At 38.3% G+C, this 16,008-nt stretch overlaps 1 protein-coding gene across 7 annotated transcripts in view; it reads left to right on the plus strand.

Annotated features, from left to right (window-relative positions):
• The window catches only part of Fak (protein tyrosine kinase 2 Fak), a 795,737-nt gene that overhangs the window by 272,227 nt on the left and 507,502 nt on the right, over window positions 1-16,008 (plus strand). For 5 of the 7 annotated variants that reach the window (XM_067143295.2, XM_067143301.2, XM_067143297.2 and 2 more), the window contains one exon: window positions 14,095-14,443. The exons of the other annotated variants lie outside the window; for them this stretch is intronic. In XM_067143295.2, the coding sequence (XP_066999396.2) occupies window positions 14,280-14,443 (164 nt within the window). In that variant the 5' untranslated portion in view covers window positions 14,095-14,279. The remainder of the gene's footprint in view (window positions 1-14,094; window positions 14,444-16,008) is intronic. 7 annotated transcript variants of the gene reach the window in all.

A 16,008-nucleotide genomic window follows, 5' to 3' on the forward strand; every position in this document is an offset into this window, starting at 1 on the left:
CTCAGTCCGGTGGTGTTTGAAGGTGCTCAAATACATCAGCCGCGTGTCGGTAGATTTACTAACACATGAAAGAACTCCCGCGGGTCAAACTTCCGGCACCTCGGCGTCTCCGAAAACCGTAGACGTAAAATAATAATAATATAAATAATAATAAATTATTAACAAGGCCTACTACGTTTTAATTCTTGCTCATTTATTTCTTAGGAACCACAAATACGGATGTTGAAACGTTTCTACTTTTTCGCTTTCACTACTGCGTTCTTTCCCTTTTTCCCTGACTTCACACACATTAGGTAGCCTACGCGGGGATGTTGACCAGGTTGACTCCAGCCGCTAACATGTAGCCGTAGCAGATTCTTTCCTTCCCTACTTCGGTAATCATTGTTAATAGGCTACATACTAACTCTAATATAAAGAACTGAAGTGTCCTAAATTAAAGTTTAATTTAAAATATTAATCGTCATACTGAGCTGTGGAAACAAGAGAAATCAAACCATTCGTATCCCAATATCTAGCCACTTCAAGAGCATACTTGTGTATCTTGATGGGCGCGAAGTACCTCAACGCAAATGTTTGGTTGTGTATTGATTGACGCAAACACAGAACTCCGTGTCGATTAGAAAGTGCCACTTCCGTAATGTCACATAGAATCTACGTGTCTCTATGTTTCGTCCGTTTAGGACTTACAGATTGCCAGCTTCTTCATTCGGACTTTCTCTGCTGGTCCTTTGAAGAAAACCCGAGGTCTTCGAAAGCTTAGAAAACAATGAGCTGATTTTTCCCGGAACATCTCGTGCTTTGAAAGTACTATTTAGGTATTTAGTTTTGCAATGCTGCTCGTAATGAAGACATGGTAAGTATATCGAAATTGTCTTGAGAGTCACGAAACGTCTGTCAGCTGCAAGGACGGATGTTATGATTTAGTAGAGTAGTAGTAGTAGTAGTAGTAGTAGTAGTAGTAGTAGTAGTAGTAGTAGTAGCATAAATGATACAGAATTTCGAGGTATGGTGTGCACACCTGATGTGGTCAGTCAGACATCGATTAAAATTCGTGCTTGAAAGTTTTCCGACCGGAATTGCATGAATTTGGTACTGATGTTTGTTGAAGATCGATCTATATTAACTTCAGCCCGGCCATTATGCTAATTGGGATAGCTACATAGAAGTATATGCGGTTATAAATAAATTCGGAGAGCAGGTGATTATTTCTATACAGTTACGTGGGTCATGACGTATGTCTGGTAATAGGTGCTCATTCATGCTCAAGTACATGGATTGTACTAGGGTAGATATATTCTTATTGTAAAAGTAACTGAAAGCGCACTGCAGTGATTAGATAACTAGTTTATAATATTATGGAGTCCCATAATTCTTCACCCATCCTTGAAAGAATGGATCAAGCCTGCGAACTTTGATCCACCGAGACGGCAATATGGATGAATGATTGATTGTAAATTCTTTCAAGGGAAGTGCGTGGTTTGGACCAGACCGAGTTCAATGAAACTTGGTAGGATAATCAGATCGGCACCATAAATACATAAACCTAATGGTAATAGTCATTCTGCTGTAAAATAATGTTGTAATTAAAGAATAGCAATTTGTTGCTGCGGTTTTAAATTGAACTTGGTGTATCGATTGCAAAGAAACTTAGTAGGGTGATACATTACGACACCAGAACATCGCTGGACGCTTGTCGGGTTTTCATAGACTGTCGACTGCATGACAAAATGAGTAATCCTGTGAAGGAATTCACTAGTTACTTCGTTTGTACTTATAAAATAAATAGTATGCACCAGTGTCGTAGCTAGGTTCTTGGTGGCACCGGTGCAGAAGGTTCAAATAGGGCCCCTAACTGCGTTTGCCAAGCGTGAATACAGGAGTTTTTAATCTGATTTATACATGCATCATATTATAAGTTAGATATAACCATACATAAACAATTATGCATACTTAATACTTGGTTTTAAACATTTGAAGAACATTGTTATCAAATAATATGTTAATTGTTTGATTTAGCTTTTCATTTTTCTAAAACATTAGGCAATTCTTATCGTTATAATAGGATCAGAGAAAATAACAATAGGCTTTTCAAAATAGGAATAACTTGGTTTTGCGTGGTTAAATTAATTGGACTGTTTACAAAATCGAAACAGCTAAATATTATTTAACTGCGTTACTAGTTGGCATTATGCAGTAACGTAAAACAATGTAAAAGGGCAGTTTAAAGTAATAGTAACAAAGACTAAAATTTAAGAAAGCTTGAAGTCCAAATGTTCTTGGTATCAGGAAAGTAAATTACGTGCCCATTAATTTTCTATTGACAGTAGAGCCCACTTAGGCGTTCTTGTGTAGTAGAATTTCTAAGGTAGTTTTTGATCATTTTTAATTCAGAAAATGATCTTTCAGCTTTGGCCACTGTACAGTTAAGTACATACAGCAAGCATTACATACATCAGGATCGTTAAAAGTAAATTCTAAAGAATATGTCCGGCTCCCTGGCTAATTTGTTAGCGTGCTGGCCTTTGGTCACAGGGGTCCCTGGTTCGATTCCCGGCAGGGTCGGGTATTTTAACCATCATTGGTTAATTTATCTGGCACGGGTGCTGGGTGTATGTGTCGTCTTCATAATCATTTTATTGTTATCACCACCACCACCACCACCACCACCACCACCACCACCACGACGCGCAGGTCGCCTACGGGAGTCAAATCGAAAGACCTGCACCTGGCGAACCGAACATATCGCAGGACACTCCCGGCACTAAAAGCCACACACCATTTCATTTTTTTAAAAGAATATGTTTTTGAAAAAGGAACCCCACCTTTATTGGGGGTCCTCATTCGGGGCCCCGGTATGGTGCATTGGTTTCAACAGTCTAGCTACGCCCCTGGCATGCACGTTTATGTATAGATGACCAAGATTAAATGCTACAGGTACATATCATGTTGGCTTCCATTATGAGTAAAGTAAACTCGTGTCCTCATACCGACGTGGTGAGCTATTTTCAAGCACACCCTCCTGCCATTCTTAAATATCTGGCAGTACCGTGAATCGAACCCTGGCTTCCATGAACGGCAACCAATTGTGCTAACTGTTACGCTGCGGAGGCGGACAGCTTCCATTATAAACGATACAGGAGTATCAAATCCCTGATATGTTCATATAAGCGTATGCTGTATTACTAAAATAAGTTTGAAGGTGAAATTTTGTTCAAGTAATCAAAATCTGATTTTCATAATAGAGTGTTTTGTGTAACTCTAAGATAGACAGGCTGTCGGTATATTTCCACAATGCATGCGCATTCTGCGTTATCAATTACTAAATGCTGCGAGATACCCAGCTATTTTTCAGGAATTAACAATACCGTTAATTTTACGGCAACATTATTATTACCGTTACATTTAAGATATGCTAATTGTTCATTCACCCAAGTTTCATTGAAATTCCTAGTTGTGTCCCAACAGTTCCCTTGTTAGTACACCATGAAGTTCTCTGCTGCGTTGTAGATCTTAGTTTGTTTCTCCGGTATTTGTGTCCTTAATTGTGTTTAACATCCAGGTAATCCTGAAATGTAATGCAAGACTACAATGAAATAATGGCTCGTGGAAAAGTGGTCGTCGAATATGAAACCGGCTTGCTCCAGTACTTTGTAATAGCACGAGCTGAGTGGTGTCGGGCTTTTTAACTTGTGAGTATAGTTGAAGTGCTTGTCCGTTTGCCGTTGATGAAAGTGTGGAGGCTACTTGAACTTCTCTTGTTCAGCTCTAAAAGCTGTCAGTGGACGTGCTCATGTGCATTTGTAAATCGCTGGTCGGACACGAGCAATGATTGGTAATGGTACGTCAAACAGAAGGAAGAATTTAACGGCGCTGTATTATTTGCGCAACTGTAAGGAATAACTTGAAAACTAACTGATTTTGTGCTCCATTGAGGGGGAGGGAGTAGAGAGCATGTAAGCATGTATCCTGATTTGATAACAGAATGACTTCGATAGTTCCGTTTGGTTCGATTTCAGGAGTACCGGGCGAGTTGGCCGTGCGCGTAGAGGCGCGCGGCTGTGAGCTTGCATCCGGGAGATAGTAGGTTCGAATCCCACTATCGGCAGCCCTGAAGATGGTTTTCCGTGGTTTCCCATTTTCACACCAAGTAAATGCTGGAGCTGTACCTTAATTAAGGCCACGGCCGCTTCCTTCCAACTCCTAGGCCTTTCCTATCCCATCTTCGCCATAAGACCTATCTGTGTCGGTGCGACGTAAAGCCCCTAGCAAAAAAAAAATATAGACTTAGGGAGTCACTTTCGGATGACTAGTCCTGAACCAATGGCACCAAGAAATTTAAAGGATATATTTTGCTATTGCTTACCGTTTGTGTCGTAGAGGCTAAGGCAGGTCTTAATGGCGACGATGGGATAGGACAAGGCTAGGACTGGGAAGGAAGAGATTGTGGCCTTAATTAAGGTATAGTCCCAGCAGTTGCCTGGTTGCGAGGAAAAATGACTGTCGATAATGTTTTGCTGTGACTTGTTTACTTCTTGTAGGTAAAATGGCGGATAAAAGCAATAAACGTTGTGCAAATTTTACTTGTAAGGAAATAGAATTGCTTGTGCAATTCGTACAGAAATATTTATATAGTCCGTGAAACAGTGGCTTTATGAATTCCTCCGAAAGCTCCCATTTTAATAAACATACTACGGGAGGCATAAACCCACAATGCTATTAGTAGCTGACTGACGGGTTCTACAGCATGATTTCTGAACTAGAAGGAAGTTACTTTATTTTCTAAAATTTACACTTTTGACATTCAAACAGTTCAAAACATTTTTACATTCTTACCTTTTCGTTGCATGTTTTATTCTAGCACCAATTTGCTGAAATATGGTTATGAAAGTCTGTTTTGTAAGCCTAAACCTGTTTTAAAATTATTTTTCATTCCTTATATGAAAGTGACGACCCCTTGCTCAGAAAACTCTTAGTGACCGTGTCATTCAATAATTTGAAACACTTCTTCGTCATCGCTTATTTCTTCAGACACCTCAAAAGTATCTTCGTTCTGCCATGTTGTAAAGTTATGTATTCTTAAACTTCAGTTTAAACGGTAGATGAGTGGCAGTAAAATTAATCTCTAGTTAAACTTAAGATTTAGTTTTATAATACACAACTAACAGATAAGCCGAAGTTTAAACTGAACCAACAGTTTAAACCTCTATTATAATACTGGTCCTAAGAAAGTCTGCAACCTGACAGCTGAGACTATTAAATAATAATAATAATAATAATAATAATAATAATAATAATAATAATAATAATAATAATAATTCTCTCTTTCAGAGGCAGAACTTTCTGTATCATTCTTTGTGACAGTCACTTAATCCTGAATTGCAATCACCGCCTAAACCCTTCTATTTGTTAAATCACTATCAGGGCATTTATCTGACGTACAAAACATCAAATTGCAATAAATGAGAGGCCACGCGCTATTCTTGGTAACTGTCTTTTGGATTGAACGGGGAGATACGGATACATGCTTGGAAGAGAGTGTAAATGGGGTTCGTTCGACTAAAAATAATGCTATGACCGCATACATGTGACGGTCCAAGTACTTAATAGACTATGCGAATTATGAATACTTGTTATGAGAAGTCTCCAACTATGGGTACCTGGATCCCAAACTGTTCGAGCTACATACTCGCTTGTCCGTCGCGAAGTCTAAGACACTTAAGAGCCTTTATTGTTGTATTGACCTTTGGAGGAAGGTCATAATTGTTAGGAAGGTGTCTGTCAAGTGTCTGAAATAAGCCGGTTCTATTTCTTCATTGGTATTCTTTCATGTTGCTTTGTATCTTAATAACGCGTCCTGCTAAGTCGTCCGGTCTCTTTCAGATGTTGTCAATGTGAAGAGAAGAAATTCGCCTCCGATATAATGAACATTGAAACGAATTTTCGCTTGCCGTAAATTACCATAAGAATGACCGTAGCAGGGAAGTTGTGTTGAACCGGGAATGCTTTAGGTTATTCTAAAGGTCGCAGATTTACGTCACAGTGCTGGCAGAGGCATTTGTTGGCATTTCATATTAAGAAACTGTATTCAGTAATATCCGAACTAGCAGTATGTGCCTAAGCCGCTGGGATTTATTCCCATATATTTCGGACTTCAAAATTTGAGCACTTTTACAAAGTTTGCCAAGAATATTGTTCCACCAATGTCAATATTAGTCGTAGAATATAACTGTTTTGTTATTTCTGTAACCCCATACACCAGTGGACAGTTTCCGGTTCATAAAGATTCCGCTAAAGGCACGTTTACCGAGCGAGTAGGCTGTGCGGTTAGGGGCGCGCAGCTGTGAGCTTGCATTCAGGAGATTGTGGGTTCGAACCCCACTGTCGGCAGCACCAGCATTTGCCTGGTGTGAAAATGGGAAACCACGGAAGACCATCTTTAGGGCTGCAGACAGTGGGTTTCGAACCCACTATCTCCCGGATGCAATCTCACAGCTGCGCGCCGCTAACCGCACGGCCAACTCGCCCGGTCCTTCATTGTTCCACTATGTTTCTTTTTTTCTTTCTTCAGATCAGTTTGTGCCGATTTTCTTTGCCTCCCTCCCTTGGAATCCTTCCATCTTTAAAACTTTCTTCCTGAAAATTTCTCTTTCCATTACTTCTTCTTCTCTGATGTTGTTTCTTTCCAAATCTGTTTGGATCTCTTGAATCCAGGCGGTTGTTGACTTCTTTTTCCAAAGATACGTGGAGATCTTTTTGGTTAGTCTATTGTCTTCCATTCTGTAAATATGTGGGCCTGATATTTTTCTTATACCTAATTCTTCTTTCTAGTACTTCCAATCTTTCAAGTTTATAATTGAGTACTAAGCATTCACTGGCATATATGCATTCTGGTTTTACAAATGTGTTGTAGTGCTTTATTTTAAGGTTTTTGGATAAAAATTTGTTGTTGTATCTATTTTATGTTATACCATATGCTCTTTCCATTTTGTGTATCCTTTTTCCAAACCATTTTCTTGGATTGTTTTCCCCAAATACTTTACCCTTTCGAATTAACCAACATCTGTTCCTAGCAATTTTTGGAGCATTTTTTATATTCGTCATGAATTTTGTTTCTCTGCCGAAATTCTTAAGCCTGCCATGTTGGCTGTCTCTTCCAGAAGATTTACTTGTATCGCTGCATTAGTCAGGCTTTCATAGAATATGGCCAAATCATCTGCAAATGCTAGGCAGTTTATTGCAACACCTTTGTACTTTCTCCCCAGTATAAGTGGTAATCTAATTATTATGGTGCTTCAGTTTTTCGTTCCAAATTCTCACAACGTTTTCCAAGATAGAGTTGAAAAGAAGTGGAGATAAGCCATCACCTTGTCTGATACCTGTCTTTATTTTAAAAAGATTGGTATGTCACCCATAAATGTAACTTTTGAGACTTATCTGTAAGGGTTTCGCGGATCAGGTGTGCCAATTTGGTTTTAACTTCAAACTTACGTATGATTTTATCTAAGATTTCTCTATCAGCAGGGTCAAATGCTTTTTTTAAAATCGATTAATGTTACGACTATGTCTTTCGAGTTCATTTGTCTGTGACGAATGACTGACTTCAAGTTGAATATCATTCTGTTCAGAGCAGTAACTGCCTTTTCTAAATTCAGCTTGATATTCACCCAGTTGACTGTCAAGTGTAGATTCTACTCTGTTGAGTAATATTGTTGTGAATACTTCATAAGCAATTGGAAGAGAAATACGTCTATAATTGTCGGCATCTTGTCGGTGTAATAAGCAAGATTATTAGAACCACTTTCCATTCTTCTGGTATCTTTTCTGTTTTCCAAATTTCTTCAAAAATTATTTGTAAATCTTCAATGTTTTTTGGTTCTGACCATTTCAAAAGTTCAGCTGTTATGGAATCTTCCCCACTAGCTTTATTATATTTTAGAGATTTAATTGCATCTTTAATTTCTTCGACATTTGGCGGCAAATCAGATTTTAGGTTTCATGAATCTCTGGAAATTTAAATTTGTGGCTTGGTACCGGACAGTTCAGAATGATTTCCAAGTGTTTTGCCAGTATTTCACATTTTTCGGCATTGTTAAGGCCAGTTTTACCTTTTTCATCTCTGAAACAAATTCTCGGAGCTTGATAGCCCTTAAAGGTTTGCTTCGTGAATTATTTGTACGAAATTATCCTGTATTTCCAGTAGCTGTGATTTTTCATAGGATCTTTTGACACTCCTCATAATTCTTGCTGCTTCTTTCCTTTGTAGTTGAAATAACTCATAATGTTCATTCTTTCTACAATATCACCGGGCGAGTTGGCCGTGCGCGTAGAGGCGCGCGGCTGTGAGCTTGCATCCGGGAGATAGTAGGTTCGAATCCCACTATCGGCAGCCCTGAATTGGTTATCCGTGGTTTCCCATTTTCACACCAGGCAAATGCTGGGGCTGTACCTTAATTAAGGCCACGGCCGCTTCCTTCCAACTCCTAGGCCTTTCCCATCCCATCGTCGCCATAAGACCTATCTGTGTCGGTGCAACGTAAAGCAACTAGCTTTCTACAATATTTACATGTTCTCCATGCCTTCATTCTTTCCGTTACAGCTTCTTCGCAAATGTCATTCCACCGGACCTTCTTTATTGTTTTAGCTGACCCAAATATCTTTCTGTTGCATTGTCAATTTGTTTTGACACTTCTTGCCAATTACCCCGTTGAGTTATTTTATTTCTGAAATTTTTTGTACAAAACATAAAATTGCAATAAATGAGAGGCCGCGCGCTGTTCTTGGTAACTGTCTTTTGGATTGAACGGAGAGAGAAAATTCTTAATTGCTTCTTGAGAAATGTTGAGTTTATCTGTATTAAATTTCATTAGTCGTTTTGGTTTCTTTTGTGTTTTGGTTGGTAACAGTTTCGGCTTAATTTTTGAAGGACAGTGGTCAGAGTCAAAATCCCCACTTCTTATTACTTTAACATTCATGACTTTTCTAATAGTATTTTGAGAAATCGCTACATGGTCTAATTGGAATTCGCCTAATATCGGATTTGGAGATATCCAGGTTGTAGCTTTTCTTGGGAGTTTCTTGAAGAGATAAAACGAAAAAAAAAAAATGAAATGGCGTATGGCTTTTAGTGCCGGGAGTGTCCGAGGACAAGTTCGGCTCGCCAAATGCAGGTCTTTTGATTTGACATTCATTGACTATACGATAAAACTATTATTATCTATCATTATTATTGTTATTATTATTATTATTATTATTATTATTATTATTATTATTATTATTATTATTATTATTATTATTAATGGCAAAATCTAACATGTTATTCATGAAGTAAATCCTGTCTCTGAATCGTTACATGTGATAGTGATGAAAAAATAGAAGGGTTTAGGCGGTGATGGCAATTCGGGATTAAGTGACTGTCACAAAGAATGAAACAGAAAGTTCTGCCTCTGAAAGAGAGAATTATTATTATTATTATTATTATTATTATTATTATTATTATTATTATTATTATTATTATTATTATTATTATTATTATTATTATTATTATTATTATTATTATTTATTAAGCCGGCCCTGTGGTATAGGGGTGCGTGCCTACCTCTTACCCGGAGGCCCCGGGTTCGATTCCAGGCCAGGTCAGGGATTTTTACTTGGATATGAGGGCTGGTCCGAGGTCCACTCAGCCCACGTGATTATAATTGAGGAGCTATGTGACTGTGAGATAGCGGCCCCGGTCCAGAAAGCCAAGAATAACGGCCGAGAGGATTCGTCGTGCTGACCACACGACAGCTCGTAATCTGCAGGCCTTCGGGCTGAGCAGCGGTCGCTTGGTAGGCCAAGGCCCTTCAAGGACTGTAGTGCCATTGGTTTTTTAATTTAATAAATTATTATTATTATTTAATAGTAATGCCTCAGCTCTCAGGTTGCAGACTTTCTTAGGCGTACTTTTCAGCGTCCAAATTTGCGCTGCTTTCTATCAGGAAATAGGATCCCTATTTCCTACGGCTGAATTAAATTTGCAGGGTGGACACATTTTGTAGGCCTACCACAACATGAAGTGTCAGCTCATTTTGACCGTCCTTTATCAAACGGCTTACTCAGCCAGGATCGAACTCGCGAACTTCAGACCACCTTGAAAAGCTTCACTCAAGATTGTCTACTAATATCACTGCACGCCATCTCTCCACTGACAGCTCGGAATATTCCGCTTAGTCGAACAGCTCGTCTCCTTATTTCAAAAGTCTTCCCAGCCCAAAATTTGCAATATTTTGGTAACTACTCGTTTGTCGGAAATCACACAGAAAAATCGTGTTGCTTTGTCAGAAACACCCAGAACAAATCGTGCTGCTTTCCTTTGGATCTTTTCTAGTTCTCTATCAACCTGTACATGCGTTCCCTATGAAATATTGTATAGGGTAGAACCCCCTGAGGCCATTTCATCGAAGTCCAAATACCTCTTTAATATTGATCATAATCATGGCTCTTCAACTGCTACACATTGTTGTCCCGTAAGAGTTTATTAATGTAGTAGATACCAACGACGAAAAGTTGTAGTTAAACATCCTCAAATAGCACCGACTAAAAACGGGACATTACCCACTCGCTATGTTGAGAACAGGAGGAAAATGACTAACCAACAGGATAATACCAAAAGAGATTCTTTTTAGAATATACTTCCAGCAACATTTTCCACTGCGTTCCTCCTAGAAACCACCAAAAATATCTAATTATCTTTTCTGATGCTAGTTAAAAATAACCGAGGAGCGTTTAGTCATTACATCGGGCTATTTTCCCTGTTTAATCGAAAAGAAAAGTGTTCTTCAATTTGTTCGATGTCAAAAGCTGTCGTGTGTTAGATAGACCTACTTTTCTATTTTTCATTTTGTAGTAATCAGATAAAGATATAACGTACTCCATTTTACACTGACTGTAAAGCAATATGTAATATTATCGCTAAGAAAACGAACAATAACATTTAACAAAGTAGGAACTTAATATTAAGAAATTCTTTAGAGAAATAAATTATAAAAAATCGAAAACATCTCTATGTATAAAATAAGAGCTTTGTCTGTACATGCTCAGAATTTTAAAACAGTAACAAGGAAATGCACATTTTAATTTTCTGTAATGTCTGTCTGTATGTAGCCTATGTACGCGCATCACGTGAAAATGGCTGAAGAGAATTGAATGAAAATCGGTGCGTAAAGTCGGAGAATGATCCACTACAGTCTGTGCTGTAAATCATTGTATTCACGCTGAGTGAAATGGTAGTTTAGGAGAAGGCTTAAAATTTAATTCTCAAATATTTATGTTATTAGTGGTCCTATCGATAAATACTACATAACTAAAGTTATATAGAATTACATTTCCGATCATTTATGTCTTATACATTTTTACCATTCCGGCCATGATAACAGAGGTATTCATGAATTTGTATTTTTGTTGCCAAGTCCACATCGACGCCGAGCCACGAGAAAATGGGTACACGGAATATCGTCGCTGCCGCGACAAAACCTCCTATGTGAAATATTTTAACTTAGAACTTTGGCCGGTAAGGTTCTGTCATCTAAGGTGCAATATTGTGCGAATATTGTCAAGGCATTCTCGCTCTTCATAACGTATGTGCTGCGGGTCAGTATATCGCCAAAAATATTATCACAAAGGATGTTTTGTCCTGGCAACGACGATATAACGAAAATCTGGATGTGGAATCGGGGAATGAGAAACTACAGTCTAGGCTATAAATAGCTTTATTCGCCGTGATGAAATGGTAGTTTAGGGGAAGATGCCTAAAATTTAATTTTTAAATACCTCTGTCATTGGTCCTATAAAAAAATACTACATAACAAAAGCTATAGAGAATACAGTTTCCTATCATTTGTTTTATTCAGTTTTACCGTACCGACTATGAAAAGACTGGTATTTCAGAGTCGGAAGAAAACTAAATGTGAAGGCCTACGAAATTGAAAGCGCATAAAATTGATCAACAATAACATTACGTTGACCATTGTTTATTGTGATGTTCTTTGTTTCTTCTGCTGCCACTCATCTCCGATAGATGGGATTACTGGTGCGTACCGAGTATAACAGCCCGTGTGAATATTGGCGGGAAATAGCTGGGGCGTTAGATAACTTTCTTCTTTAGCATGCCATTCCTCTGCTTCATACATTTTATGATACTGCTGGTACGTAACACACTGGTCCATCATAGTATTCCAGCCATTTGATCCCTGACCGAGCGAGTTGGCCGTGCGGTTAGGAGCGGGCAGCTGTGAGCTCGCATCCGGGAGATAGTGGGTTCGAACCCCACTGTCGGCAGCCCTGAAAATGGTTTTCCGTGGTTTCCCATTTTCACACCAGGCAAACGCTGGGGCTGTACCTTAATTAAGGCCACGGCCGCTTCCATTCCTAGGCCTTTCCTGTCCCATCGTCGCCAGAAAACCTGTCTGTGTCGGTGCGACGTAAAGCAACTATCAAAAAAAAAAAAAAAAAAATCTCTGACGCGCTGGTTGGAGTGTTCATGGCTGTCTACGGCCTGCTCATTCCAGCTCTGGAACTTTGGACTGGTGGATCGGCAATATAGTACTGTTCGGTAAAAGTGAGAAAATATGTGGTTTATTATTTGATCGAGTATTTCATATGATAGCATTGCTTTTAATCGCGACGTTCCTACTGACGTCATTGTAATGACTTGTGTTGATTTCATTTGGGAAAACCACTAAGACAGTCTTTCTGAGGATGCAAAAAGGCAGGTGGAGAGTGAGTGTGTCATTATAATGAAAACTCCCCAACTTGATTGTGATTGATGGTAGGCAAGAAGGCCTAACATTACAATGAGAATTCCCTAATCCAGTCTTCACATGAGAAAAGATATATGATGGTCGCGTTTCTGGAGTAACGTTAAGAGCTATGCAATTTAATACAGTCTTACAACGTGTTCACTACCTAACATACGAGTAGAATTCTGTATACAATGTAGAATTCCGTGGCCAAGCACGGGTACATCAGCTAGTATATAATAATGAACATGTCACTAGTAATGTTCTGACCAGGTTGTCAACAGAGAATCGAGAGCTTGCTCCTTTAGTAGGTGTACGTTTCATTTTGGTTTTGAAGAGATGATAGGGTACGATGTCAATTTCGTGCAGGGCATTTGCTGTTGTGGGAAGAGATGATAGAATTACGGAACGTTGCTGGAGTGTTAGGCGCACACTAGGATTATGGAATAGTGCTCTATTTCGGATCCTACGTGGATGAACATGTAAAGGGAAATGAGGTAACAAAGAAGTGCATTTTAAGAGTACCATTGAGAGCTCTTTGAAGAAAGCAGAGATCTGTTTATTGTAGACGTTTACTCAGGCCCAACATGTAGAAATGCTACAGAATTTGGTTGGTACGATACTGTTCGGGGTTACGGGCTTTCATATTGTACACAAAGAATGAGAATACACGGTTAATTTGATTGACATTTGTGGGGGCAGCTGATGACCAGATGGGGGAGCAGAAATCAGTGATATCCAAGATCTTTGACCTGAGTAACAGCCTTCAGAGGAGTGCCATGTATTTCATATCTGTGGGTAAGCTGGCGTTCATTTAGGCAGATGGACATTTCAACACATTTTTCAGCAATAATTTTCAGTTTCCATCTAGTTCCCCAGTCGAAGCACAAGTCCAAAGCATTCTGAATGCTATCACAGTCATTGGGATTTACTATGCTGTTGAAAATATGAAAATCATCTGCGTTGTTTGAGATGCTGTTTTGAGAGACTGCGAAGGTAACGGAATACATGAGGAGGAATGTTAGAATTCTCGCGAATATTATCTTGTATTTCACATGCTATGACAAATTGTATTTCTCTAAATAATTTCACTTCCAAAATAATATCCACTAGGAAAATGTTCCGACTTCTTTGGAATAAACAAACTGGGACTAATACACTTATCAAAGTATTAAGTTTCGTTTCTCTTCCGCTAATCGTTCCATCACAAGAAGAATATGTTTTTATTTTGCCATTTATTTTCAAACCATATTTTGTGCAATTACTTGCGTGAAAGATGAGTTGTGTAGTATTTTATTTTATTATCTCTTTTCTAAAGGTCTTCGTGGAGAGAACTGTCAGCCGTAAAGGCAACTGATGTCGTGTAAAAGCTGGAAGGCATCAAAAGACGGATTTTGAACATCACATAGTTGTCTGTTACGTGTAAACAGACTGTGTTAAAATGATCTGTGTTTCTGTGAAGTGTACATAGTGTGGATTAGTGCAGTACTGACCAGTGTGTGAATGTTATGGCGCCGTGTTGAGAGACGCACTCAACATGACCTGAGGCGACCAACAAGAAGCATCGCTGTAGCAGCATTGAGTTTTACTATGATGGTGGAACGCGTGGACGGCTCGGTCTTCATGTATCGACGACCAGTCTACAGAGTGTTCCAGTATCTGGAAACGTAAGTCGTCTTTGTTCTCTAAGAGTTCTAACACCTTACATGTAAATAATTCTTAAGATGCCATTCAGATTCATTGGTATGTTTTTGAGAAACAGCTTGCTAATTACATCGCAAAATGAACATGTTGGCTATTCCTGAATATATAAAATAACATGCCCTGACTGACTGTCTGACTGACTGACTGATCATCGCCGAGCCAAAACTACTGGACGTAAAGAAATACAATTTTGAGGATACACTTATATTACAATGTAGATGCTCACTAAGGGAGAATTTTTGGATATTCCGTCGCTAAGAGAGTGAAAAGAGGGGTGAATTTTTAGAATGAGCGTATCCATATCTCAAAAACTTAACAGTTTAAATGACAATTGGTATTTGCAATCTTCTTTAAAAATAAGGAAACACGTATTTTTTTTGTTTTGTTTCGGAAATTCCACTTAAGTGGGGCGGAGTGGGTGAAAAGAAGTGAAGAAAGTGTTGAAATATTTTTTATGAGGGTACTTATATATCAAATACTGAAGATGTTACAGGCGTGAAAATGGTATTTGAAATATCCTTTAAAAATAAAGAAACGCGTATTATGATATTTTCGGAAAATCCAATTCAGGGAGGAGAAATTAATTGAAAATTGAGTTGAATTCTTTAACTGAGGATACTTGTATCTCGAAAACGAAGGATGTTACAGACAAGGAAATTGGTATTTGGAATCTCCTTTAAAATTAAAGATACAAGTATTTTGTGGCGGAGGAGGGGGTTGGAATCAACTTAAGGAGTTTAATTCTTTTTATGATACAAATAAGAAATGGACTTAAAAATATCCCTAAGGGGGTTTTGACTGGGTGGAGTGAGAAATAATGACAAAACATGCATTTATATGAAACCGTTTGAATTATGCAGTTAAAATTTCAAATGATATTCTAGGTGTTAAATAACAGAAGGTTTGAAACAAATTTAACCGCCCAGAGAGTTAAATGGGGGTTAAGATCCGAATACAAGTATATTCATTCCTTCCTCCGAAACGGTTTAACGTACGAAGACAAAATATATTTTAAATCTTAGGTGTGAAATAGGAAAAAAAAATTAACGTTCCACGCCTAAAGTGTTAAAAGAGGTTAGCTCCGTAAACGAAATTATTCATCCCTCCAAAACCGTTTGACATACAAAGTTGTAATTCTACTGGAAGGTTCTTCTTTTATGTCCTAGGTGTAAAATATCGTATACTTCAAAATATTTCTCCCGTAAGGGGTGTAGATGGTGGTTGACTCTCAAAAACACAATATCCATTCTTCCGAAACCGTTACAGGCACGAACTTATTTTTTATATTTTTATATTTTATCTTCTATATCCTAGATGTTAATCAATATTTAAAAACATTCACCCCTTAAACAAGTATTCATTCATCCATTACTGTTCGACGTACAAAATCAAAATTTCACAGGTTGGTCGTTTTTACATCCTAGATGTTAAATCTGTACCTGAGAACCAGACTATCTTAAGTCCAAATGGTAAGTTTAACAGTAGAACCAGAAAACGAACTTTTACTCAGAACTTTCCCTACAAGGTC

Source organism: Anabrus simplex, chromosome 3 (assembly GCF_040414725.1).
Source record: "Anabrus simplex isolate iqAnaSimp1 chromosome 3, ASM4041472v1, whole genome shotgun sequence".
NCBI lineage: Eukaryota > Metazoa > Arthropoda > Insecta > Orthoptera > Tettigoniidae > Anabrus > Anabrus simplex.